At 44.9% G+C, this 26,580-nt stretch overlaps 7 protein-coding genes across 41 annotated transcripts in view; 3 read left to right on the plus strand and 4 right to left on the minus strand.

Annotated features, from left to right (window-relative positions):
* The window catches only part of LOC108135007 (sorbin and SH3 domain-containing protein 1), a 40,969-nt gene extending 33,587 nt beyond the window's left edge, over nt 1-7,382 (plus strand). For 13 of the 22 annotated variants that reach the window (XM_041707221.1, XM_041707222.1, XM_041707212.1 and 10 more), the window contains 5 exons: nt 4,895-5,228; nt 5,290-5,404; nt 5,857-6,063; nt 6,128-6,360; nt 6,426-7,382. In XM_041707221.1, the coding sequence (XP_041563155.1) occupies nt 4,895-5,228; nt 5,290-5,404; nt 5,857-6,063; nt 6,128-6,360; nt 6,426-6,594 (1,058 nt within the window). In that variant the 3' untranslated portion in view covers nt 6,595-7,382. Of the gene's footprint in view, nt 1-87; nt 186-4,894; nt 5,229-5,289; nt 5,405-5,856; nt 6,064-6,127; nt 6,361-6,425 lie in introns of those variants that run through there. The other 9 variants (XM_041707229.1, XM_041707208.1, XM_041707219.1 and 6 more) reach the window with 5 other exon arrangements.
* On the minus strand, nt 7,383-10,136 carry LOC108135008 (ribonuclease Z, mitochondrial). The gene is made up of 2 exons (XM_017255542.2): nt 8,807-10,136; nt 7,383-8,739 (listed from the first exon to the last, which is right to left on the minus strand). The coding sequence occupies exons 1-2, from the start codon at nt 10,020-10,022 to the stop codon at nt 7,664-7,666; spliced, it is 2,292 nt and encodes a 763-aa protein (XP_017111031.1). The 5' UTR covers nt 10,023-10,136; the 3' UTR covers nt 7,383-7,663.
* Nucleotides 10,137-10,604: 468 nt separating this feature from the next.
* Nucleotides 10,605-11,633, plus strand: LOC108135006 (cell growth-regulating nucleolar protein). The gene has a single exon (XM_017255540.2). The coding sequence runs from the start codon at nt 10,721-10,723 to the stop codon at nt 11,567-11,569; it is 849 nt and encodes a 282-aa protein (XP_017111029.1). The 5' UTR covers nt 10,605-10,720; the 3' UTR covers nt 11,570-11,633.
* On the minus strand, nt 11,586-12,934 carry LOC108140327 (general odorant-binding protein 68). Of its 2 annotated transcripts, XM_041707640.1 has the most exons (4): nt 12,482-12,934; nt 12,137-12,250; nt 11,928-12,084; nt 11,586-11,867 (listed from the first exon to the last, which is right to left on the minus strand). In XM_041707640.1, exons 1-4 carry the CDS (start codon nt 12,596-12,598, stop codon nt 11,656-11,658), a joined length of 600 nt encoding a protein of 199 aa, XP_041563574.1. In that variant the 5' UTR covers nt 12,599-12,934; the 3' UTR covers nt 11,586-11,655. The 2 variants fall into 2 exon arrangements, with proteins under 2 accessions (XP_041563574.1, XP_017118500.1); XM_017263011.2 differs by having other exon boundaries at nt 11,586-12,084.
* A 2,189-nt stretch (nt 12,935-15,123) lies between these two features.
* LOC108140339 (nidogen) lies at nt 15,124-24,164 on the plus strand. The gene is made up of 12 exons (XM_017263029.2): nt 15,124-15,745; nt 17,807-18,286; nt 18,692-19,453; nt 19,512-20,090; nt 20,616-20,865; nt 20,935-21,080; nt 21,154-21,563; nt 21,921-22,078; nt 22,805-23,059; nt 23,116-23,290; nt 23,355-23,639; nt 23,710-24,164. Exons 1-12 carry the CDS (start codon nt 15,515-15,517, stop codon nt 23,969-23,971), a joined length of 3,993 nt encoding a protein of 1,330 aa, XP_017118518.1. The 5' UTR covers nt 15,124-15,514; the 3' UTR covers nt 23,972-24,164.
* On the minus strand, nt 22,083-22,617 carry LOC108140326 (the record flags this gene model as incomplete). The annotated part of the gene is made up of 2 exons (XM_017263010.2): nt 22,467-22,617; nt 22,083-22,408 (listed from the first exon to the last, which is right to left on the minus strand). A coding segment is annotated over exon 2 (324 nt), but the record flags the coding sequence as incomplete, so codon positions are not given.
* Nucleotides 24,165-24,621: 457 nt separating the features above from the next.
* Nucleotides 24,622-26,580, minus strand: part of LOC108140328 (potassium channel subfamily T member 2) — a 124,049-nt gene continuing 122,090 nt past the window's right edge. For all 13 annotated transcript variants that reach the window (XM_041707764.1, XM_041707755.1, XM_041707766.1 and 10 more), the window contains one exon: nt 24,622-26,523. In XM_041707764.1, the coding sequence (XP_041563698.1) occupies nt 26,236-26,523 (288 nt within the window). In that variant the 3' untranslated portion in view covers nt 24,622-26,235. The remainder of the gene's footprint in view (nt 26,524-26,580) is intronic.

Raw genomic sequence — 26,580 nt, forward strand, 5'->3', positions numbered from 1 at the left:
CAGCTGCTTTCTGGGTACTTCCCCATTGGTCATAACTATTCGAAATTGTCCCTTTACCCGTCTCTTTGTCTGTAATCCCTGGCGCAGATCTCGACCCGAACGCGCCCCCAATTCCCCCCAGCCGCCGGTCAAGGGTCTCTCCGCCTACGATTTCCCGTACAACACCGACACCGTCGACGGATCAGGTGAGTGACGATCATGCAGGTGTCCTCCTGGCTAACTGCAAATTGGTGCAAGAATAACCGCCTACAAGAAGTTTTACATACATTTTAGTACGAGCGATTCACTTTTTTTTATAAATATTTCAAAATAGTACTTAAAAGTTAGATTAATTGATTTAGCTTATTTCTTTATAAAAGAACTCTTTGATCTGGAATTTATATCCAATAAATATTATAGAAAACCTCCACTTAAAAATCGTACTAAAAAGTTAGGAAGAGCGATTTAAATTATTTTTTTAAGAAAAGAAAAAAAACAAAAACGGAAACGGAAAACAAATATATTCAATACCTATTTTATTAAATAAAAAGTGGTACTTTAAAGTTAGTAGGAGCGATTAAGCTTTACAAGGGAATTGTATGATATTTTATCTTTCATCTAGATCTTCCAATTAAACATTTATATACAAAAGAATATGAATTTCAAAACGGAGTATCTAGTTACTTATTACTATACTATAAATTTAATTAAAAGAGCATAAACCCATATTAAATCCCATTAAAACTTCCTAATGAATTAATCTGAGTGAGCTGCTTAACTGAAACTACTGCCAGGACATTAAGTATCCATAGCAAGCCACTGTCATTCGTTGACCTTTGCTAAAAGCATTTTTACTACCGCAACGGCGGCAATTTCCGCAATTGGTGCAATTTCGCTTTGAAGGCGCGCCGTGTCTCAGTTGAGCAAATAAATCGATATCACCAATGAGAATGCCGGCCACGCGGACGTGCCTGACCTGCTTAGCTCACCCGGCCGAACCGCCGAACCGCCGAACCACCACCCACCTGACCACCTTTCTGGGCGGTGGTGGTGGCACGGCTGTGTTGTTGCCACTGCCACGTGGGGGTGGCTGGCTCACCTTGCCGGCCTGCAGTTTGTTCGCGTTGCCATGGCCAAGACGATGCCGTCAACAAAACAAACTCGGGAATGTACCTGTCGCGGCCGCCGCTAGTCAGTTTTCACTTTTCCGTGCCAAAAAAAAGGTGTCTTTCGGGTCGCGCTCGGAAATTAAATGACTTATGCAACGGCGGCAATATGATCCACCAAACGCTTGCGCCGCATCGCAGCCAATCCTCCAGTTACTCCAAGAGCAAGGCGGTTCACTGGCGGCACAAGTTGCACCGCAGCTGCGATGATGGCCTGGAGCTGGAGGACGAGCGATACCGCTTTCCGGAAGCAGAAAGCAGCCTGTGGCGCAGCCCGGAGATTAATGAAAATCCGTGGCAAAGACCACAGAGCAGTGGAGGCGATGTGAGCCACCTGCGTAACGCCTCTTACAGCAACAACAACAACAACAACGGCGTATTGCGTCAGGACAGCACTTGCGATATACCCAACTGTGGCAAAATCCTTTATATACATCGGCGGGGATACGATTACTCCAGCCACGCCCCCCTGAGACCTCCGTCCCCCTCAAACTATGAGGGTGTTGCAGGTGGCTACCACGTGGTGGGACTGCCCCACACACCGCAGCCCAACCAGAGGCAGGCCTACCTCGCCAATCAACGTGCCATTGGGGCTTCCATGCCACTGCTTCTCTGGCAGCAGCAACAGCAACAGCAATTGCAGCTGCAGCAGCAACAGCAGCACCATCAGCAGCAATTGCAACAGCAGCAACATCAAAGATACCAAAAGATGCAACATCAGTGGCCAGGCAGTTAGTATTTAAAACAAGTTCGTTGTCAAACAAGGGAATCAGGTTTATACATATATATTAGTTCCATAAATAATTTGATTCTGCATCTTGTTTTTAGTTAAAAAAAAACAAATAATTTGTAAACAATCTATAGATAAAAAGTGCGTATTTGGTTTTATTTATATTATTTTGATATTTCCATGTATTCTTGCTGCCGATTACTATATTTGATTTTGAAACCATCTCCTTGTCACCTTCAGGTAGTTTAAACATTTATAAAAATCGTTTATTCAATTTTTAATAGACAACTAATACCTTTCAAATTTATTATAAACTATTACCCAAGCCGCAGATGTTGGTGAGCGGTATGATAGAGTCCCAGCGAGATAAAAGAAAGCCAAGCGATCGATTGAACCCCCTTTTCAGCTCCCACCGTCCCACTCGCTTTGCACTTTCTCATTTGACTAAGCGACCTTCCTGTTTTGCACTTTCTCACGGTTTTTCTTTTGCAAAAAGGTAAAAACTCGTTATCACCTGGGCCACCTGAGTTTGCCGAAGAGAGGTGGCCCAAAGAGAGAGAGATAAAGCTGGGCCGCTCTTGGCCACGCTTCTTACGTTCCAAACCCAAAGATTTGATAAAAGTTAATGCGAGAAAAAGCTTTTATTTTACTATGATCAAGGTGAAGAAACAACAGTGGACTGTGTCGTGGGTTTTATCGGACTTAAGGCACTTAGAATATTTTATATGAAACGATATTATAATTGATTTTGCTTATTAGGAACTTTAAGCCACTTGTTGTACTTATACATAAATGCATTGCAGAACTTGTAGAAAAATAAACATGCGTAGTTTACGGATAGAAACTCTGCGTAAAATCAAAAAACAGCAGTCCCAAAAAAAATTGAATATGGATATTTGTGTCTTAAGTTTGTGATTAATTTAGCGAGCTTCGATCGATTCGGCCCACTGTGCCAGCAGCAAGCAATTCACACACCCCACAGCACCATCAACAGCAACAACAATTAAACGTGAGGCGGCGCCGCCAGAAAACGGAACTTGTAGTAATACGAAAGCCGCTATCTCTGGGAATTACTCACCCTGCAGAGAGTCTTTGACGTAGTCTTCTGGTCTTCTCTCTCTTGCTTCTCTTCTCTGACAGTCTCTGGCTCTCCTCCTCTCCCACCTTCGTTGTCTCTTTCACTATCTTTATATCGCTTAGCTGCCTTGGGGACCCCATTCAGATTCGATTTCGGTTTCAGTTGAGCGCTACGCGTGCTACGGTAAAGTCGTTTATTAAGTCCCTCTCTTTCTCCACCCCCCTCTACCCGTCTCTTTCTCCGGCTCAAGTGAAGCGCGAAGCTTGTTTGTTGTTGTGGTTCGTCGATTCTCCTCAGCTTTATCAGAAAATTGCCTCAGGCTTCGATTCCGATTCTGATTCTGATTGATTGTTGTGACTAATGAGCGCATTGCGAAGAAAACAGTAAAGAAAACCATTTAAAAATAGTTAATTGAGCGTGAAATGGAAGGAAAAGCCTTAAAAAGCCTTCGTGTATTTGTGTTTGTTGGTGGCTCAGAGAAAGATGAAAAGCAACGCTTTTCATAAAGCGGAAAATGTAAAGTGGTCTTAATTGGAAATTTTCCATTACCAGCTCATTATTCTATTAAATTAAGTTTTTTTTTTTACCAGTTACCCTCTTTAATTTCATTCTTATTGATTAACATTTAAAAAAAAAACAGCTTTTAGAATTTAAAAATATTACGTATACGTAATTTTATAAAACACAAAAATGGTTCACAAAAATGCGCCTCAAATAGAATTGTCTTGATAGTTAAAAATAATCCCAATTGTTTTTATAAAAACAAGATAACACTATCATATTGATACCAACTACGATTTTTCTCTGTGCAAGCACTTTCAAACGCTGGCAAAAATATGCCGCAGCGAATCAGTGAAAGTGAAAATCCCCCGAGTGTCAATTAAACCTCTCTTTTCATTTCTTCACTTGGCGTAAACAGCACGTACAAAGCTGTTGTTAATTGTTGCTGTTCGAAAACAAAGCTTTGCGGCTCATGGCTTATTTGCTTTAAAATATTTGTGCAGCTGACATACCACTACCCCTTCCATTTCCATTTCCATTTCCACCTACAACCAGTCCATCTCCCGAGATTTTCTCCTTGAAAATTTCCCGAATCGGGTCAATGGATGTTTAATTTCATCTTTATCAGTTGGCCGACTGCTGCGCAATTCCATTGTGGAATCAATTGAACGGAATCGGGGCACTTTAAAGCGAAGAGTTACTCGGAGAGATTCGCATGCAAATAGGCAACTTATCTTATCGCGAGGTCATCTGGCTACGTAAAGCTCTAAATCGCTGGGAGTTCAGTTGTTGTGCCTGCCTCCTTCAGATCCCCAATTACCAGATTGTTAGGCTAACGAGCATTAACTTCAATTGCAGTTAATTCTCGATTTGAGAGGGCTACCTAATTCAATTGGAGATTGTGGAATGCCACTCATTACTGGTCGGGTGGGGTGTCAGATGGGTGGGTGGGGGCCTGTTGGTGGTGGCTGTTTATTTGCCTACCAATTGGCAGACAGATATGTACGGCCGCACCCGACTCTCAGATAAGCCAGTGTTTCGTAACAGAAGCGCCAGCAGTGACGGCGATTTGCGGTTGGATCGTCTTACGACTCAGACAACTACGATGGCAACAACATCTAGCTATTTTGTAGGGTAAACATCAAGTACACTTGGGCAAAATAAGTTCTCAACTCAAATTAGTTTGTTCTCAAACAACTTCTATAAGATGGGTTGGTATTTATGCAGCTGAAGTTTTATAAGTCGAACAAGCATCTACCTGTTAACCAATATAAAAAACTTTGATTTAAATAAGTTAAATAAGTTATTAAGATCATCTTGAGTTATTAAATGCTAGTGGTTTACCATACATTAGAAGAGGAACCAACAACGCCCATTCCGCATCGCTTAAGCTTGAGCCTGAACCCCGTCTTGCCGCTTTTGTGCCTCTCATCTAAACAGAGTCTCCCAATCGTTACTATGCCACAGACGTGAATATCCACTTCAAGACCCCGATCAGGCATGAGCAGCGCCAGAACGTGCCGGAGGAGGAACTAGCCATTCGCCAAGCGGAGCACATGCAGAAGCTCTACCACGAGGAGCGCCGCCGCAAGTATCTACAGGAGCTGCAGGACATGAACTCGCGCCGCCACACGGACAACTTTACGCCGTCGCAGAAGTCGCCCATCGCCCTCAACCGCTACGATGACTTCCCCACGGACGTGACCCTCAAGTCGCTGGTGGGCCCCAAGACGGTGGCCCGGGCCCTCTTCAACTTCCAGGGCCAGAGCTCCAAGTATGTACTCCTTAAGGCATTTCCCCATTAACAAGATGAACTCTAGCCAAAATCTTTCCAGGGAGCTCTCTTTCCGCAAGGGCGACACCATCTACATCAGGCGACAGATCGATGCCAATTGGTACGAGGGCGAGCACAATGCCATGATTGGTCTGCTTCCGGCCAGTTATGTTGAGGTGAGTGGGTATCAAATACTAGGAATGGGTTTGTTAAAGATACTGTTTGGCAATTGGTTGAAATTTTACAATAAGCCTTCAAGGCTTAATCCTTTTATTCCCTATTACCTGTACCAAAACATATTTTTATTTATCCGTTTCTATTAATTTAAATTGGTTTTAGTGACCAATTAGTGTTATTAGTGGATCATAAATAAACCACGCTGCTGGGGTTTTCAAGTTAATGTACACACTGATTAAATAAACCGCAAAGGTCAGTCACAAAATATGAATCAACTATTAGTTGTTGAACTTTAGAAAAACAAGTTACGAAAGCAAAGTTTCAATGTGCATAGACAAGAATTAGCTACTATCTTGGAAACAAACATATCTATAAGTAGCAGAATTCCCCAACCAATTACTATCATCCGTTAAACAGCCATTAATAAATCGAACCAATGTCCCAATTCCAGATTGTCAGTCGAGATGGCGCCCGAACTCCATCAAAGCGGCCATCGGAAGGCCAGGCCCGTGCCAAATATAACTTCCAGGCGCAATCGGGCGTCGAGCTCTCCTTGAATAAGGGCGAACTGGTTACTTTGACTCGCCGAGTGGATGGAAACTGGTTCGAGGGCAAGATTGCCAACAGAAAGGGCATCTTCCCGTGCTCCTATGTGGAGGTGAGCCTTGGAATTCACAAACAAAGTTCCCCAGATAGCTTATCCCCGTTTCTTTTAAAAAAAGGTTCTTACGGACATTGGTGCTGAGGATATTGCGGCCAGGACAACGACCGTGATCACCAGCCAGAGCACCACGAATCTGCGTCCCAATCTCGATGTGCTACGCACAAACATCAACAATGAGTTCAACACCCTGACTCAAAACGGAGTCCAGCCACCGAATGGAATCCTCAAGGAAACACGGACGCTCCACAAGACGGACGCCCTGCATGTGGACACCAGTTCCGAGCCATTGGCGTGAGTTATCCCAGATATAGATCCGGCTTAACAGGAATATCTGATTTATGGGATATAACTTTCAGGTACCGCGCCCTCTACAAGTACCGGCCCCAGAACTCCGACGAACTGGAGCTCCTCGAGGGGGATGTGGTCCATGTGCTGGAGAAGTGCGACGACGGATGGTTCGTGGGCACCTCGCAGAGGACCGGCTGCTTCGGCACATTCCCCGGCAACTACGTGGAACGGGCCTAGAGGAGATCGACCGGATGCGGATGATCGCGGATAATCGCGGATGATCCTGCCGACCCCCGAGGCGGCGTTCGTCTCTAATCTTAATGAATTTGTAGTCTAATACGAGGAGGAATCAGCGTGGCCGGGGCGAAGGCAGTTCTATGATTAATTCTGACTTGGTTATACTGGATTATTTTATGTTGTTGTTGAATAATTCTTATCCCGCTAATTCTGCTGCTTTCGTTTTGCCGTATTTTAAAGCTATTTATTTATTTTTAAACAGAGCATTAATTATATCAATGTTGGAACTACGTTTATTTATGAGATGCAAATATTAACCAGAAGTTGTACCCTCCACCTCCCCCCAATCCGACACCCCCGCATTCACCCAAAACACAAACACACACACACACACCAAATATCGAAGGACCTAAAATAAGTTCATACATATATATACTTTGTCGTTTACCTACTAATTTTAACTAGTCACAGCTAATTTCCAAAAAACAAAAATCAATTACAAAAAAAAAAAAATGAAGAAGTGAAGACCGTTGAACTAAAGTGCCTTAAAGTTGAAATTTCAATAACTAAAAATAAAACATAAAACATAAAAAAAATGTGCTAGGATCCAAGGGCCCCTTGTTGAGTCGGAAGTGGATAATTATTATTGATAATTATTAATAATATTTATGATGATATTGTCAAGTCCGAACCAACATAAAACATTTTAAAATCATTACAAAAAGCGTTTATTACACAGACACTGTTGCAAGCGTATTAAGTAAATAAAGAAAAAACTAAAAAAACAATGAGGATTTTATATTTTTTTATTGAGTTTGAGGGGGAATTAAGTGCGGTTTGGAAAATAAGGTTTATAATAACAATATCGTGACACCTTGAAGGGTAACTTTTTCCTAGAACACTAACATTATACCAAATACGTATAAGTCGTAAATATAAAATAAAAATATTCCCGCCTTGCTTTTGAGTTCATTTCATGGGTCCAAAGCATTTGTTATAACCTAACTATTCCTTGCTAATATTAGTTTAACAGTAGCTGTTTGTATAAATAATCCTGCTCCTCCTGCGATCACGTTTGCACCAACTTGCGCTTTCGCTCCTGTTTCAGCTCTCGCTTAACAGCCCGCTGCTCCAGTTCCTCCGTATATTCCGCGTACATGGCCAGCAGGGCGGGATAGAGTTTGTGGTAATGCTGCAGATCATCCAGGGTCACTTCCATGTTGTCGAAGGCTATTGCCACTCGCTGCATATCCTCGTCACTGGGTAATCGCGGGCATTTCGCGTAGCGCTGCGAAAAGTGGGTGAGAATCGTGTGGCGAGCGTCCATGCTACGACCCTGCTGAATGGCCTGCGACACTGTGCTGTGCGTCTTTAAGCGTGCCTCCTCCTCCAGCTCGTCCTCCATGGTGGCCTCGTGGATGAGCACCGTGGAGTCACGCCCCAGATCGATCAGATCCTGGCACGGCATCGTGTCGCCGCTGTAGGTAATCTTCACGGGTTCATTTTTGTGCTTAGCTGCCAGAGTTAGGCTTATTCCGAAGGAGTTTGGGCAATGCCTTACCAGGCAGGTGGCTATCGAGGTGATGCCCAGCGGTTCAACTTTCTCGCCGGTAAGGGGACTGGCCAGGAGTTCGCCATTGGCCACCAGAGTGTAAGCATCTTCGATTGTCTCGATCTCACGATTGTAAAACTCCAGCCAAGGCTCAATTTGGCGGGGAGCCAGCAGAATCAGTGGCTCAGCCTTCGGTTCCAACTGCCTCCTCTCCCGGAGCAGACCAATCAGTCCGATGTGGTGATCAGCATGCAAATGAGACACATAAATTGCCTGCAGTTGGCGCAGAACCTGCTGCCCTTGATCGCTACCGTAGAGCCGCACAATCTGACCGTAGGTGCCTTCTCCACAATCCAACAATACGTAGGCATCAACGGCAGTCTTGATCAGAATGGAGCTAACATTGCGCGTCTTATTGGGAATGCAGGATCCCGTGCCCAGGAAAATAATCTTTGGGAAGCTGTCGGCTGAGTTATTGGGGAAACTATTGTCTTCTTTGAATTTGGCCAACAGTTCTGTAAAGCCAGGCACGGCATGGGTCTCCTTAACGTACTCCTCCGGCGTGAGTTTGGACTCCAGAGTGCGATCCAGACCTTCGGAAAATACATATATATACATAATCAATATAACTGTGGATTTGTTATAGCTATTAGTACTTACCCTTTCTTGGCCTCAGATGAAAGCTGGTCATGGCCACCACACCCTGTTCTCCTCCCTCGCTGGATTTCACCTCGTCACCATTGCTATCTTCCAGCTTGGTTTTCTTGAGGTTGAGGCTAAGGCTTTGACTCTGGCAGGGCATCTGTTCGCCCAGGATTGGGAAAACCTGAGGGGCCAGCTGGTGCAATTGGTGCTGGATGCGATGGGCAGCTGCATATCCAGAGAACTGGTTAAGGGGAGAGTTCAAATGGATGTGCTGAGTGCCCGGCGAGAAATTCTCGGCCAGGAAGTCCTTGTAGTCCTGCCGCGAGGCTATCAGATGAGGCGTGAAGTGCATCACCAGGGCCACTTCGGTTAGCTGCTCTTCGCCCAACTTCTGGAGCCGTTTGCCGTGCGCCAGGAGACTTGGCAGATAATCCACACTGGGCACGTCCAGGAAACCGAAGGAGAGGGCCGTCTCACTGGCCTCGGTGACATCGGCTGAACGCACCACTTTGCCACAGGGCAGCGTTATATCCTGGCCGTTCTTAAGCTGTCCCAGCAGAGGTCCTGGCGGCACACCCTGCTCCACGCACTTGACCAGGTTCAGAGCACCAGCTCGTGGTTTCAGCTGGCAGATGTAGTTGATCACACTTTTCTTTGGTTCCACCGAGCTAATCAGCGGCAGAGAGTCCACCTTGAGAATGGAATCCTCGAAGCAAGCTCCCTCGGAGCAATCGAACGTCTGCACCTGGAGGTTCTTAAGGATCACAAAGCGTCGCATGGACTGCAGCATGGCGCCCAGATGAGGTGGTCCATGCAGTCCCAGGTCGCGCACTCCGGCATCCTGGATGGTAAGGGTCAGACCGGGCAATCCTCCGCAGGATGCCCAAGTGTTTTGCGTAAGGAAGATCTGCTCCAGGCGCGACAGTCTGGTCTTGTGCTCGTGGGCCAATCTCTGGGTTCCCTCGCCGCAGTTGAACAGGTAACGCGCCTGATCGGTGAAAAGGTAAACAGCGGCCGGTGCTCCATTGGCGCCGGAGCCCAGGACTTGCAGATTCACGGTGCCCGGCACCACGGATGCCAGCTTTTTCCTCAGCACATTGGGTTCGCGCTCATAGCGAGGTCCTGTTAAGGGATCCTTCGCGGAGGCAATTGTGGCCGCCATCGAATTACTCGTCGTGAGTGTTCGCAGAGTTCTATAGAGTGGCGACCCTACGGATTTCACTATATACATTCGTATTTCGTCGGCGTCTGTAACCGCGGGGCGTTGAACTTCTAAGAAACCGAAAGTGCCGGGATTTCTCCAAACAATTTGTCTGAATTTCGTCAGCAACGGCAACGTGTTGCGAACAGCTGTTGCAATTAGTGATGACACCCGGCCTGCGATACTTTTAGCGATGGGTCGAAATTGTTATTTTTTATTATATATTACTAAACTATGCCTGTGTTAAAACATTTAATTAATATCAATCTATGATTTTTTGTAATTTCTTAAAATAATCTAAAAACTTATATATTTTATGTTTTATTAAAAAATGGTATTCTGTAAATTTAATAAATCGGAATCTTATATAAGCTATTTTGGTTCCCATGTTTTTCTTCTATAATTTTCTGGTGTTTAATTCGCTTATTGCTAAATTAAAAAATGGGGAATAGCACTAAAAAATAAATTACACCATAATATGTGTATATTGCATGAGATGCCAATTATTTTTTTTTTATATAAATAAATATATATGAACTTTTTTTATATTTGCATCCCTGGAATAAACTTAACCAACACTTAATTTGTGGTATTTTAGCCTTGCCCTTCTGCGGTCACACTAATACCCACGTGCGTTTTGTTTGGCCTCCGCCGGCACTGAATTCATTATAACTCTCCGGAAATTTTAAGGATTCCCCTTTGCCCAGGATATCGGCGACTATAGAAACATGGTCTTCTTTACGTGCAACATCTGTGGAGAGTCGGTGAAGAAGCCGGCGGTGGAGAAGCACTACCAGACACGCTGTCGCGGCAAGAACAAGAACGTGTCCTGCATGGACTGCCTGAAGGACTTCTACGGCGAGGATTACGTGGCGCACATCAAGTGCATCTCGGAGGCGCAAAAGTACTCCAGCCAGAGCCAGGAATTCACCCCCAAGGAGTCCCGCAACAAGAACGCCCAGAAGCAGGAGAACTGGATGGACATCATACGTGCGATCCTCGATAGTAGCGAATACAAAATGACGCCTGACTTGCGATCCGCCTTCCAGAAGCTCCAGAGCGTCGACAATGTGCCGCGCAAGAAGGCCAAGTTCGAGAACTTCGTGGGCAACTGCATGAGGATGTCCCGCCATCAGGCCAGCCAGGTGTGGGATATTCTCGAGAAGGAGATCAACAAGATGAAGGAGGCCAAGCAGGCGGAGCTGGCCAGGATCAAGGAGGAAAAGATAGCGGCACTGCAGCAGCAGCAGAAGGAGGAGGCCGAGTCCGAGGAGGCGCCGCCGAAAAAGAAGTCCAAGCAGGAGGCCGCTGAGGAAGCCGCACCCGAAGAGACCTCCAATGGCGTATCTGGCGACTTTGATTGGCCCGCCCAGCTAACCAAGATCGTTGGCAAGCAGGCTGATGGCATTTTCCTCGAAAAACTACGCAAGAAGCTGCTCAAGAAGTACGCCAAGCATCTGTCTGTCGAGGATTTGACCGAAAAGCAGGCCAAGAAGTTCCAGAAACGCTTCGACAAGCAACTCAAGCTAGCCGACTCACTGCAAGTAGAAGGCGATCTGGTCAAGATCGCTAGCTAGCTGACCGTCCCACCTTTAGTCATAGTTAAGTTATAGCACAGGACAATAAACGTGTAAGCTGCAAGCGCTGTGTGTTTAATGCAACTTTAGGACTTGTACTTCAGGTACTGCATGCATTGCTTCAAATGATTGCGAGTCTCTTCGCACTGGGCTGTCTGATGGAATCGCTTGGCGGGACAGTGGAGGATCATCTCGTTGGCCACGCACTCGAGCACCAAACCCGGGTACGGATGACAGCCGTGGTGAGAGAGGCGTCTGGCCAACTGCTTGACTCCCTTGTGCGGCATTAGCGAAAGCGCTGGAAAAGTTACTTGGTTTAAGGTTCGCTTTATAAGAATCTCTTGAAACTTGAACGCACCATGTTTGTCGCACTTGATGTAGGTGTCATAGAGGAGCGCCACATCCGCATCATTAACCAGATCGCTTTCCAAGTGCTCCTTTACCTGGATAAGATTCAGCGAACGGCGATCCTTGCCCACAAACTCTGTGTTGTTGAAACTGCACTCTGCGGTGCACTGATTATAGAGTTAGTAGAGTACTTTGTTTATCCTTCAGCACTGAACTCACAAACATGTAGATCTGCTCCTCTTCGTCCGTCTCGTAGGGGATCTTCTCGTGCCATTCCATCTGACAGTCGCTGAACTGCGGACTCTCGTCATGCAGGTCGCAGCAAAAATCATGCTGTAAATAAAAATTGTAAAGAAGCTGTAATTAAAAAGACGATCTTTCTGTCTAGCAATAGATTTCTAACTTGTATGATCCAGTTATAGGCCGTTTAAGTAATTTCAGGATGTTTTTCTAATAATAATCTTTTAAGAAAATATAAACCTTCATATATTTGCTTTAAAGCCTCCATAGCTTCATATCTCCATCTCTGGATTGCATCACAATCAGAATGGTTGGTGAACTCACCATTGTATCGACAGCATTAAGTTCGCAGTCCTCATCCAAATCGGGTGAAGTGGTTCTGCCCACAACCCAAGCGATCAGGAGGAGCAGAAAAAATACATTTAGTTGTTGGCTGAACATTATTCGCAATGCCAGAGGTAATCCAATCTGCAAGTCAGTGGCTTTTATAAATGAGTAATCGCTGTGAAAGTGTAATTTTGCGTAACATTTGATGGCTTTTAATTTGGGGCTTAATTTACTTTACTTAATTACTCCACCCGAAATTACCCAAACTGTCTGCCCGGGTGCAGCGTCATCATGACCATCGTCGTCCTCATCGTCATCGTTCCGCTCCAGTTCCTGGAACGCATTGCAGTTCCATTAGCCCGCTGCACTCGAAGATAAATGATGAAAAGGCGCAGGCATCCATCACCGATCAAGCGGCGCAATATCCAAATATAGCAAAAATACCCAGGGCTCTGAGCCCTCAGCCCTCCAGCCACGCACTTTCTTCTGGTCGGCTGAAGATGACTGGGTTGATGTATAGCAAATGCATGCGGAAACATTCCCGATCCCGATTCCATTCCAATTCCCATTCCCATTCCCACACCCATTCCGCTGCGTTCAGCTGCAACTAATTAACCGAGAAATACATCATAAATAGTCCAACTGCCGTGCCCGTACCCCATCCCACATCCCCCATCCACCGTCATCGGTTCCAGTTGCATCTTGGGATCCAGCTCATCCTCGCCACCACCCGATCGCCATCAGTCAGGGCGCAGACGTTGCGTCGCTGCCACAGAAGTTACCATTTGTTTATTTTTGACTCGCACACACGCACACACACCCCGCCGAAGAAAGGGTGTGGTGTGGTGTGAAGCAGAGATGCCAAAGAACTATAAAATATTCACTTTATATTTATAATTACATTTTTTTTAGCGTTCTTAGATACTAGATTTAAAAACAATATTTAATCTTTTCATCAAAAAAATAAATCTTTAATTAGTTATTCTTGAAACAAATCAGAAATGTCATTTTATATTTAAGCAAGCCATATTTATGTTTCACATACTGAGCTTTACAGTTGTTGTTATACAAATTAACTATTTGCAACCAAAAATCAATTTTATATACCTCAAAAATTATATAATTAAAATCAAAAAAAATTTTTGTCCAAAAATCGGGTTTTCTCCAGCAATAGTTAAACTCTAAAGATCATGTAATACCTATGGAGTTTTAAAAGAGAATATAAAATCAATTGAAAGCAAAGTATCTTTTTTGATCACCTGGAAAAGCATGATTTTCGAATTAATAAAATGGAAATATATTTTTTAATTCCTTAACAAATCTAGCAATAAATACAACTTGGCACCACTGCTGCGAAAATTGGAGTGGGCGGGGACCTGAGGAATGGGTGTGGATGTGCGTGTGGACTCGGATGTGCCTGTATAGAAGGTATCCGCTCCTCCCGTTCTTGGCGGCGCTTCACGGTGGCATGCGATGGGGAATTTTGGGGGGCAAGAGCAACGGAGCGGCACGTGCCCGCCTGAAGTTCGCTTCCCTGGAATCGAAACGCCCGCAACTAACTAGCCGCATCCGTGAGTTTCGGAAGCCGGGCCTTTGAGCCAAGGGTTGAGATACTTAAGGCCATATGTTCATAAAATTTTAATTTTTGATTTAAAATCAGTGAGTATCTGTCAGTTTTTATTCATCTTTTATTTTCAAATCAATCAGAAGACTTTGAAATTCGAAATGAAAATCTCTCGGTATATACACTTTAGTAAAGGGATTATTAAGTTGTCATTCATTTTAAATGTTAATAGAATAATAATTTTTGATCTAAAGTATTCCAGAAAATCAGTGAGTTTCTGTCAGTTTTTATCCAGCTTTTATTGTGAAATCAATCAGGAAATCTTGAAATTCGAAATGAAAATCTCTTGGAGTATACATTTTAGTTAAGATATTGTAAAGTTGAAGTGTTATTATTTTAACAACCAAGTGTGTTTAAGTTGAAGGTTGTATCTTATATAAAGTAAAATTAACGAAATTAAAAATTAATTTTCCATTATATATTGGGAAAATTATCTTGGACCAAGTCTGGATACCCAAAAGTTCAATCCCTATGAAATGGGTCTTTTGATCTCTTGGCTAACTGTTTACTTCACACACAAAAACCATATATATGCATATTAATTGTTCTTTGTCAAAAAATATTGGTCATTAACTATTTATTTGATATATTCTTAATATTCTTAATCTTATTCTTATAAAGTCATATGATTCCGAGTATTATAAGTTTATGTGATTTCGGGATTTATATGGAGGTTGTCTTTACATTTTTTAGTCGTAATTGCATTAATAACTGATTATTTTATTTGGATATAATTAGGTACTCCCTGCATGAGTTGAGTGCCCAAGCCACGAACGGTTGTTGATGGTAAACATCAACAAAGAATAGTCATAATTGAACGGCATCTGGCAGGGATTGCAGTTTGTGGATCCCATTTTGGGACACAAATGTATGGTATCTGCGGCGGCCTCCAGAGAAACTCTCGCTTTCCGGCACTCACCCATACACATACATACATACACTGGCCAGCAGCTCACACAGATACTCGAGTGTAACGGACGGATGAGCACCGAGTCGAGGAGAATCCACAGCGAAGACGACGTCCAATCAGTCGAGAATCTGTTGGCAAAGCGTGCGGTTCGTTCGGTTTTCCTTGCTCGCGTGCTCAGGAAGCAAACGAAAAGCAGAAAAGCAAAGGCAGAGCTCCTCCGCCACTTGGAGCGACAGTTCCAAAAATCTGTCAAACTATACACACGCCGTACACCTCTGCATATATATATATATATATTCGTATACCCATTTTATTTATAAATCGCCTATATTTTTGGATCAAACTTGAGGCGAAAGCAAAAGTGTTCTAGGAATTCGTTTCAGTGTCTAGTGTGAAAATGCCTTTGGCGACATTGTGAAATCCTCGCCGTGTCAAAGTCAACAAAAATCAGCAAAGCTATATATAAGGCAAAAGGAAGCCCCTATATTCCGCCATAATGCCGAGCTTCGGCAGTAAATTCCTTGCCTGCCTGCTGCTCGGTTCGGTGATCCTGGTCAGCGGTCAGTTCGAGCACTATCTGGACAGCTTGCGATCCTCGGAGTTCTACGAGTTCGTGGAAGGATCTTCGGGCAGCATCCAGTACCTGGCCAAGGGCGATAGCGAATTTGTCGCGTTGCAACTGGAACAGCCCATTCACTTCTACGGCGAGCAGTATGAGCAGCTATTTGTGAGTAGCATATTACTAATATATTACCCCCCTTTAATAAATCCAAGGTTCAGGTCGGCTACAAAGTATCTCGAAGATTGTTGTGTTGTGCACTGAATGAATTTTTGCAGCTAGCAGGGTGACGAGGTGATTAGCTCCGTGTCCGTGCTTCGCCGATAAGACTCAATCAATATGCAAATACACAACGCGCTTCAAAATAGTTTCGTTTCTTGACTACTAGTTTTCTATTTCTGGGCAAGCAGGCTGCTTTGTTGTGGCCCGCGTATTTATAGGCGGCATTCATTTTCGGCAAAACATGACAGGTCGTACATCGATTTCCACACACACACACCTCGCGCATGGGTGTCCCAATCCACATGCCATATATCCGCAGCTACAATCCGCAGCCACTTGAGGGTGGTCCAAGACCATACCATACCAAAACCATACCAAACCGAAGCGAACCCATTGATGTCACTTTTGCCGCCTTGGCCAAATGCCAGATGCCAGAGTTGTGAGCATCCGCATCCGAGTGTCTGAACAGCGAACAGTGTCTGAGTGGATTTGGCACTTGGCAGCCAAAGTTATGTTATGAGTTCTCCGAATTGAGAGTGTCGCCTATTTTTGAACGATTTTCTATTTCATTTTCATTTTCGTTTTCTTTATTTTGCTGCTCTGCATTTTGTTAGTTAATTAACTGAATTTATGTGTCTGACGTAGAGAAACAGCACGCGGCACAGAATCGAAACGAGCACTTTGGCCATAGAAATCCATAAATTTCATTCAAATTCCTTGACAAAATGGTCGCTAAGATCAGAGAGGAGCCTGTCGCCTGTCGCCTGTCGCCCAGTTCCAAAGCTCTTGGGTCAAATTGGTGTCGAAACCATTTTGAAGGCATATAAATAGATTTGTCATATTGCAATCCACGAAAGCGTGTGAATAACCCCAGCCAAGATTTGTTAAAAAGTCTAGTCATACCTATATTTCTGATAAGCAAAACATGTTGTTATACACTTCTTGAAATTTATATTATTATATTTCATTAAATCAAAGATCTTACTTGCTTTCTGATTAATAATCTGCGATTAACAGACTTTTGTGTATATAATACAAAAAAATAAAGAAAGCCAAATTATTTGTGTACAATCAAATTACTTTGAAATCTCTTTTAGTATTTTTTTTAATACATAACGAAAACACTTTTTTTCGCACCATTAATAGCAAATACATTATTGTTTATTTTTTTTTAACGTAGACATAAAAAATTTAACTATAAATTTATGACTTGAATTTTCCCAAAATGGCAACATTTTGTACCAGAAAATTAAGTTCTATTCAAATCTGGAACATTTCAAGTGGTTTAAACAGGCCAAGAAGAATAAAGTATTTGATGTTTGCTTACCCAACCTCAATTTGGCATCTTTTGCGGCATGTGGATTTTCCATGTGGAGATAGGAATCCGTACAAATCACCTGCCAAGCTGCCGGAATTCCTAGACATGGCGCGTTCCCCTGCGGAGATGATTGGAGCCCGTGGTGCCAGAAGATAGACATGATTTATGCTGTTGGCTGTCGGCTGTCGGCAGCCACAAGAAAGGCATTTCCCAAACACCTGTGCTCCAATTGCCAGTTGTTTATTCAGATTGCCTGTTGCTTCGCTGGAGATGCCGCTAATTTTAGACGGATCGTTAGGCGGATGTCGGCCGAGGACTCAATTAGGAGATCCCTTCATGCCTATATTATGCATCTCGAGTGCACGTCCCTTCGTCAGATCATTTGCCGCCTTGTTAATGGTTTGTTGTTGTTTTGTTTCCGCCAGGAGAATGCCCATTAGAGTTAAGTGGCCCGTTAGCACTTCACGCCACGCCATATGGAGGCCAAGTATTTCCACTTCAAACGATCCCAAGTGTAACTTCCTTATTCCCATGCACAAATAAAAAAAAATTACCTTGGGAAAGTGCCCTTCGGTATTTGTTAGTTTTGAATCAAAATGATATAATAACAATAACATATGTTATTTTAGCTTTAAGCTTTAAAAGCATTAAACTCATATTGACTCTTATTTGTATGGTTTTCCTTTCAGATCAACACCAATGGCATTTTAACTTTCAACTTGGAGTTTCCAGAGTACGTGAACCAGGCCTTTCCGCTCGAGTATCCCTCGATAGCGGCCTTCTACTCGAATGTGGACACTTCGAGCAGTAATGATGACACCTCCATCTCTTTGTTCGAGACCAAGGAGCAGGAGATTCTCGAAAAAGCTTCCAGTCTTGTGCGTTACGCATTCAGCAGTCAACCCGACTTTAAGGCACACCAGGTGATCGTGGCCACGTGGACAAATGTGGGTTACTTCGATTCCAAGACGGATCGTGTGAACACCTTTCAGGTGGCCTTGATCGCCGGCGAACAGGAGACCTTTGTGCAGTTCATTTATCCAGATGGCGGTCTGAATTGGGTGCAGGGCGAGACCGCTGGATTGGGGCTGCCCGACATCCGTGCCCAGGCTGGATTCGTGGCTGAAGATGGGCGTTACTACAACTTGAATGGTTCCGGATCGGAGGATGTAAGTGCTAGGGACATACTATAACCTATTGGACTATTTTGTGCTACTGTTTTACTGAGAAGTGATAAACCTCTCTCTTTGTCAGCCATTTAAGTCAAATCTTAGACGAGACTTAATGCCATAGGCTAGCTTCTTATTTTAGCGCGCTATAATTCCCAACTGTTTCTAGCGGCATAATTTGAGAAACCGATTTAATAGGGCAAGTGAGTAAGTGATTTCCACGCTGATGATCCAGAACGGCTATTCTTGTATGTTTCATTCCTTGTTTAGTGTGTGCAGGCATAAAGTCTTGTCTTAGATTAACCTCTGAACCATTAGTTGACCTAGAGTTAGTAAATATGTAGTTTCCTACCAACTTACCATCATACTTAGTGGATGAGACTCTATTAATATACCCATTTTCAGGCCCGTTTCCTGAGTGAAAGCACCAACCTGGGCGTGCCCGGAGTCTGGCTGTTCGAGGTGGCTCCCATTGAGCCCGAGCTGAATGTGAGGACGCCCGACAATGCCGAGACCCGCACGGAGTCGCCCGCTCTGGCCCAGAGCTGCCAGGCCCATGCCCATCAGTGCCACAAGAGCGCCGAGTGTCACGACAAGGCCGAAGGATACTGCTGCGTCTGTGGGTCCGGATTCTATGGCAACGGGAAATCCTGTCTGGCCAACGACCAGCCCATCCGAGTGACGGGATCGCTGGCCGGTGAGCTCAACCACCAGCCCGTGGACGAGGAGGCCAAACTGCAGTCGTATGTGGTGACCAGCGAAGGTCGCACCTACACCACCATCCATCCACTGACCGCCGAGCAGGGCGCCCGGCTGCGACTGGCCCTGCCGCTGCTGACCACCGTGCCCTGGCTGTTCGCCAAGTCGGTGGGCGGCGTGGCCAATGGCTACCAGCTGACCGGCGGCGTCTACACCCACGTCTCCCGCCTGCAGTTCGGCTCCGGGGAGAGCCTCCATGTGAACCAGACCTTCGAGGGCCTCAACTACTGGGACCAGCTGTCCGTCAAGATCGAGCTGTACGGCGAGGTGCCGGCGGTGGCCGCCCAGGCGGTCCTCCATCTGCCCGAATACGTCGAGGAGTACACCTTCGAGCGGCCCGGAGAACTCAAGTCCGTGCAGGTGCACAAGCTGGAGATCACGGGAGAACAACGCGTCCTGGAATTGCAGGTGAGATCAAATCATCAGCGGGTGAATATAGGTAGTAACCCATGAATCGCATCTGCAGGTGGAGCAACGTATCTTGTACCGCAGCTGCTTGCGGGATGACGAGCCGGATCCCAGTGCCACCAAGGTGCTGCAGAAGACCTCCAAGGTGGCCCTGGACTATGTGGACAGTGACCACGCCCTGCGCATAAGCGCCATGAGCAAGGTGGGCGTGACCGCCGAGTCGAACGCCTGCAACGATGGCACCGCCGAATGCGTGGACAACTCCGTGTGCGTTCCGTACGAGGACACCTATCGGTGCGACTGCCATCATGGCTTTGCCGCCCAGGTGGACGAGCGGGGCGTGGAGGTCTGCGTGGACATCGACGAGTGCGCCTCGGGCCACCATGTCTGCGACGAGAACGCCATCTGCTCCAACACGGAGGGCGGTTTCAACTGCTACTGCGCCGAGGGCTTCCAGGGCAACGGCTACCGTTGTCTGTCCAACAGCACTGCCGACAATATTGCGTACACGCCAGCGAATCCGGGCCAAGAGGAGTCCAACGCCGATACCACTCCAAGCCCCAATCCAAATCAGGATCAGGATGAGGAGCAAGGCCAGGATACCCCAGTGGACCATCCATATCCCGACGACTGCTACGTAGGTTGATCAATTAAACCAAAATACTTGCGATAGCTAATAGTCACACTAATGAGAGTATAAATATACTGCAAAGGGAAATACCCAACTAAGTAGTGACAAAATTTAACTTCAAAAAATGAGAAGTGATACTCCTTACAGAAGTAGCACTAAGTACAGTTGTACTGATAATAGCTTCCTAAATACCTTAAGTTTCGGCAGATCCTAGCAATTTGAAGGCAGCATACGTATGTTAACTTAACGATTGTAGATAGACTAGATATAAGTTTATCAGCTTTGAGAGTAGCGAATATTTTACTTTGGAGTCTTGTCTATATCCTCTGTCTTATATTATGGTTTTATATAATTTTAAGGGTTGACAGTATCGTTTAACTGCCAAACTATATGTCTGTCATACTCACCAATCGGCTATACACAGTACATATTCATCAATTTTTGCTATACCTTCAAGGGTATTAAAGCTTCGGCTTGCGGAAGTTAGTTAACTTGTTTTTGCACTAACACACAACATCATCCGTTAAACAGCGCTGTTCAAAGGACGCCGACTGCTACAAAGGTCGCTGCACCTGCCACGAAGGTTTCGAGGGCGACGGCTTCACGTGCAACCGCCTGTGCGGAGCCAACGAGGTTTGGGAGAACGATCGCTGCGAGTCTCTGTTCGACCGGCACGATGTGGATCCGCTATGCGATTCTCTGGGCGAATGCCGATGCCCCTATGGATACGACCTGACCGAGGATGGCCAGCGGTGCTCCTTCGCCCAAGACTTTGATTTGAGTGAGATTTCGAAGACTAACAATAATGTAATGTGATCAGTGATCAAAGTTCGCTTGTCATACCCTTCAGTTCCGTGCGACGTGGATGAGAACTGCCACATCAATGCCACCTGCAATTGGAACAACCACGAGCTGCGCCACGGATGCACCTGCCTGCCGGGATTCCGAGGTGATGGCTACACCTGTGAACCGACCAGCGAGGACTCCTGTGATATTGTGAGTCCTATGGCTATTTCCTCTATGACCCCCATAAGAATCCGCCATGAAACCCCAACCACTTGACTTCCAGATACCCGACATGTGCGACGTCAATGCTGCCTGCGTCTACAACGACCAGATGGGCAAGTCGGAGTGCCAGTGCCAGGCGGGCTATGCCGGCGACGGCTTCCGCTGCCAACTGGCCGACGAGTGCCAGGCCGCCGAGCAGTGCGGCGAGAACGCCTTCTGCGACGACGGCGTCTGCCGCTGCCAAGCGGACTTCGAGCGGGACGTGAGCGACCACTGTGTACCGGTGGGACGGTGCGGCAGCGTCTTCTGCGGCTCCCATGCCATCTGCAAGTGGGACCCGGTGCAGAGCACCCAGTTCTGCGACTGCCTCGAGGGATACCAGGGCGATGCCCTCACGGGATGCACCAGCAAGCCCCTCTCCTGCCACGTGGTGAACAACTGCGGCATCCATGCCACCTGCGAACCCACCGAGTAAGTGCTCGAGTTTGATTTCCATGAGCAGTATTCTATATTTAAGCATATTAAAGCAGGATTAAAAGATAGATAGATAGTTAAATAAGGATTGACTTCTTTTTACAATGACTTATTTTTACATCTTTTTTAGATTGAAATGAAGACAATAAATTGTAGTCTGTCGAAAACAAATACAATAAAGTACTGCAATTAATTTAAATTTTGTATCTGAGACGATCATCGGGAAATCAATGAAAATAAAATCTAATTATTATTAAGATTAAAATCAATTTTAATTTTGCATCTAAAGCGATCATAGGGAAATTCAATGAAAAGAAAATCTAATTACTTTTGTGTTTCTCTATATATTTTTAGGGATCCCGCGAACTACGAGTGCCAGTGCAATGCTGGTTTCAACGGCGATGGTTACGTGTGCATCGAGGAGCAGAACTGCCTGAACAACCCGACGCTGTGCGACATGAATGCCCAGTGCCGATCGACCAACTCCGGTCTCGTCTGCGTCTGCAATCAGGGTGAGTTGGGTCCCAACCTGGATCTATCTGGATTCACTGAGCGCTCCTCAATTCCGCTCATCCGTTGTTCGCACGGAGCGCAAGAGTTAAAGAAGCAGAAACCGAAGATGCTTAGGGCCAGCACCACATTAAAGTAGCCGTTGTTGCGGTCCCAGGTCAGCGGATGCATAAAGAATTCGCGCATAGACTGGTAGTGCGTTGGTCGCTTAAGTGCCTCTTCGGGACTTTTGGGAGTAAAGTTTTGCTGGTTGAAAGAGCGGTATTTCAATTTAAGCCCACCGCTGGATGGCCGCCACATTTGGGTCAACAGATTCTGGGCACGACGCATTCCTTAATGGAATATAAATATTAATTATCAAGTATAAATAATCCAAAAATGGATACTTACCGAATGATTAAGCAAGAAACTGAAAATTTAAAAAGAGGAAAAAAAAAGATTTGGCAAAAAAGTAAAGGCCTAGAAAAGACTGATACCGAGATTGATACTATGATCCCTAAAACAACACCTACTTTATAATCATAATCATAATTTAATGATGAGGGGATCCAAAAAAAAATCATTAGAATTTTGAAATTACCGCCATTATTCGGAATAAATTCCTTGAGCTTGTAGATTTTAAAAACCCTAGGGATTTCTATGGCACCTACAATACTTATAAATGTGGTGACATCGTGGATTACTTTGTTTTTAAAACCTAAACATACAATGTTTCCTTTCGATTCCAGGTTTCTATGGCAATGGATCCTTGTGCCAGGAGCGTCAACAGCACGAATCGGACTTCCTGATCGTCAGCCAGGGCGTGATGATTGCTCGCGTTCCCCTGAACGGACGCAACGTACGGCCCATTTCGGTGGCCCAGATGGCCATTGGTCTGGACAAGGATTGTGTTGAGGGTCGTGTCTACTGGGGCGATATTTCGACCAAGAAAATCGTAAGCGCCAAGTACGACGGCTCCGATGCACGTCCCTTCATCACCACGGGTATGCCAATGACATCAGCTCAAAGAGTCCATTTCCTGACCATTTGTTTTACTCAGACATCGAATCTCCCGAGGGTATTGCCATCGATGTGATCTCGCGCCGCCTTTACTGGGCGGATTCGGCCAAGGACACCATTGAGGTGGCCAGTCTGGACGATCCTACGCTGCGGACGGTGCTCATCAATAAGCAGCTGGTGAACCCACGTGGCATTGCCGTGGATCCCTATAGGGAGTAAGTGCTTTTCCTGGGTTTTTTTTTTTAGTAATACTAATACCAAGTGGATTATCTATTCTAGAAAATTGTTCTGGTCGGATTGGGACCGTTACTCGCCCAAAATCGAAATGTCCAACCTGGATGGCACTGGTCGGGAACTTCTGCTGAGTCAGGAGGCGGTAACGCTGCCCAACTCCCTGGTGGTGCTCGAGAACTCTGGCGAGGTGTGCTTTGCAGATGCAGGTACCAAGAAGGTGGAGTGCATCGACCCTCAGAACCGCCAAGTACGCACCATCTCCAACGAGCTGTCCTATCCCTTCGGACTCACCTACACACACGATCAGTTCTACTGGACGGACTGGACCACGTGAGTTTCCAAGGACCAACCTCATCGACAGACTTTGCCTAAAGCCACATGTTGCTTTTACTTCTTTTAGCAAAAAAGTTGAGATCGTGGACAGCCTGGGCACACGGCAGAAGGCCATCCAGCCGCCCTTCTTTGGCAGCCACAAGATGTACGGCATGACGGTCGTGGAGCAGCACTGCCCGCAGTACCAAAGTGCCTGTCAAATCAACAACGGCGGATGCACGGACGCCCGGCTCTGTCTGGTGAACCGACAGGCTCCGTCCGGAAAGAGCTGCAAGTGCACCAGCGGCTCCACAGGATGCACTTTGCCCACGCCCTACCCCGGCTACTAAGTCTATGTTTGGTGGATGGTGAAATTATTTTTCGATACGTATACAATCACAAAGAAAGCAAGTTAACCAAAGCGCTGAAAAAGAAATGAAGTAAACTAAACTTAATTTAATTAACTAACTAGGAGTGCCTGTGTGCCATTTTATGTAAAGCTACTCAAAGAACAATAATTAATAAAGAGAAACCAGTCTTAAACAGGAGTTCATTTTAAATGATAAATCAATAGCCGAGGCATAAATTGGATAATGATTTTAATAATTCTTTACTACATTTTGTTAATGCCTGATTTTATTGGGAATTTTAAAACAATTGGAAAGTGTTAAACATCTTTGGCCTTCCCGGAAAGATTTGGTCCTTAAATGTTGGCATTCATTGTGAATAGCGATTAAGAAAATATAAATAATATTTATAAAACTTTTGTAGGAATTAATATTCTTACAATGTCTAAAGAGTGCTCTAAGAACTGAATTCCCTCCATGTGGTTCTAAAAATATTCATTTTGGGAAATCTTTTTCTGTATCTTTTTCTATCTTTTATATATCATGCTAATTTGATACAAGAAAACCAATCAAAACATATATGTAGTTATTGATAAGTACCATTTCTTACCTTTACAGAGTTCACGAAAGCTTTAAATAATAAGCCGATCATGTTATTTCCAACTATAGTTTGAGTTTATTGTGAGTTCTGTTCGACATGCTTTAAAGAGCATGGCGCCGATAAATATTACAGCAAGTTTATACCCTAGTTCACACTAAATGTATCTCTAATGCTGCAGCCAATGCCAGTTGCGGTTTAGTTACCTACTTTTGTACATTGAGACATCGATTTGATCTATGTGGTAGATGCAGATATACAGATACATAAGTATACAGATCTATATAAATAGGTTTCTGGGGGTGCTAGGCATAAGCTTAACTAGTTTCCTCTCGAGACACTGGAATGCATTTCATCGTCGTCGTTGACTAAAATTTCCTTATAAAACTGCTTTGGGTGCTTTAACTAACATTTTTAAGTGAGTGTATGGATGTTTGTGTGGTAAATGGTCGTGTAGGTACATTGTTTTAGCTACTTTATAGAGTCTATAGCTGGGATCGAATTAAGTTAAAGGGACGTGGGTTGCGTTGCTACAGGGTTGTGTTAGCTGCGAACGCTGGTTCTAATAGCTCATTGAATTTGGTTCAGTTGCCGGTACTCGATCCTCGGTCCAAACTAGTCTTAATTAGTTAACTCTAAACTACAACTTTATTTCTAGATTCTGTTGTTTTTCGATTTAAGTTGTTTCATTAGGTTCTAGTAGTTTGTTTTCGTTCTCGTTTTTTCTTGAATGCATTGGTTGGTTTTTCTTACCTATATAGTTTATATACAAATTCTTTGATTTATTCTTATATATGTATACATATTTTTGTTGTTGGTTTTGTAAAGCATTAGAGTATACCAAAGCCCGTTCCAATTTATGTTATGAAAACCTTTTCACTTTTCTTTTCTATAATTTTGTAGAACATTTCTAGAAGTTTCACAAAACATTTATCTGAGTGTGTGTGTGTGTATAGTACAAGACATTGATAGCACCTTCATATATGTATCTATATGGGGTTTAAGTGGGTCAGGGTCAGGGTCAGGGTCAGGGGAAGTTCCTTCCGAAGCGGAAGGGGAAGCTAAATCGAGCTGAAGCCCAATTAAGTGGTCATACCTAAGGTATATACATGGTTTTATGCTTTCTAGCCCGATCTATTTGATAGTTTGCTACTTCTGACTTCTCGGTTATGCTTACAACTAGGCATCAGATATATACAGTTATACAGTTTGCTAAATCTTTATAGTCCCACCTATCCAATAGTTTAACTACATTTGTTGTTCCCAAAACACAATTTGCCGCGGCTTTTTAGTGTGCAAAGCCATCATAATCATTAGCTTACAACTAATTGCAAAACTTGCAATATATTATTACAATATATATATCTATACATACTCCTAAGGGATTAACCGATAAGCACGCGCCTCTAGTGATATAGTGATCGTGATCTATTGAACATACGAGACTAACTTAAGGGAACTCGAAATGGATTTGCCGGGGGTTACACACACCACAGACAGCCTCTTGGGGTTGGTGGGTGGGTTTTAACTGGTTTGGTTTGGGTTGCTAATACTATCGCTCTGCCTAGAACTTATCTCTACGGGTGTGTCTGTGTGTGCCGGCCGTGTTCTATATCCACTTGTTTTTCGACATGGAGGAGCGGAGTCGGCGCCCCCACATCAGGTTGTATCATACGATCGTCCCCTGCAGGTGCTGTGGCGAGGACACTTGAGCCGACTGCTGCCCCAGCGAGTCCTGTGCCTGCAGCGAACCACTGGCCCCGGATGAGGTGCTCGGTCCAGGTCCCAGGTCCGCGGTATTGATGGCCAGCGAAGAGCCGGCGCCCAGCATGCCGCCGGTGGAGGAACCCGCTCCGGATGGGTTAATGCCACCGCCACCACCACCGCCCAATACACAGGGTACGCCCAACATGGGTGTTGGCTCCTCGGGCGGCGTCACCTGCAGCGAGATTTGATTCTGATCAAGGGGGGTTAGTCATCTGGTGAAGTGGCAGAGATCATCATTATATTGCAC

The sequence above is a fragment of the Drosophila elegans genome, unplaced genomic scaffold (assembly GCF_018152505.1).
Source record: "Drosophila elegans isolate 14027-0461.03 unplaced genomic scaffold, ASM1815250v1 contig_183, whole genome shotgun sequence".
Lineage (NCBI taxonomy): Eukaryota > Metazoa > Arthropoda > Insecta > Diptera > Drosophilidae > Drosophila > Drosophila elegans.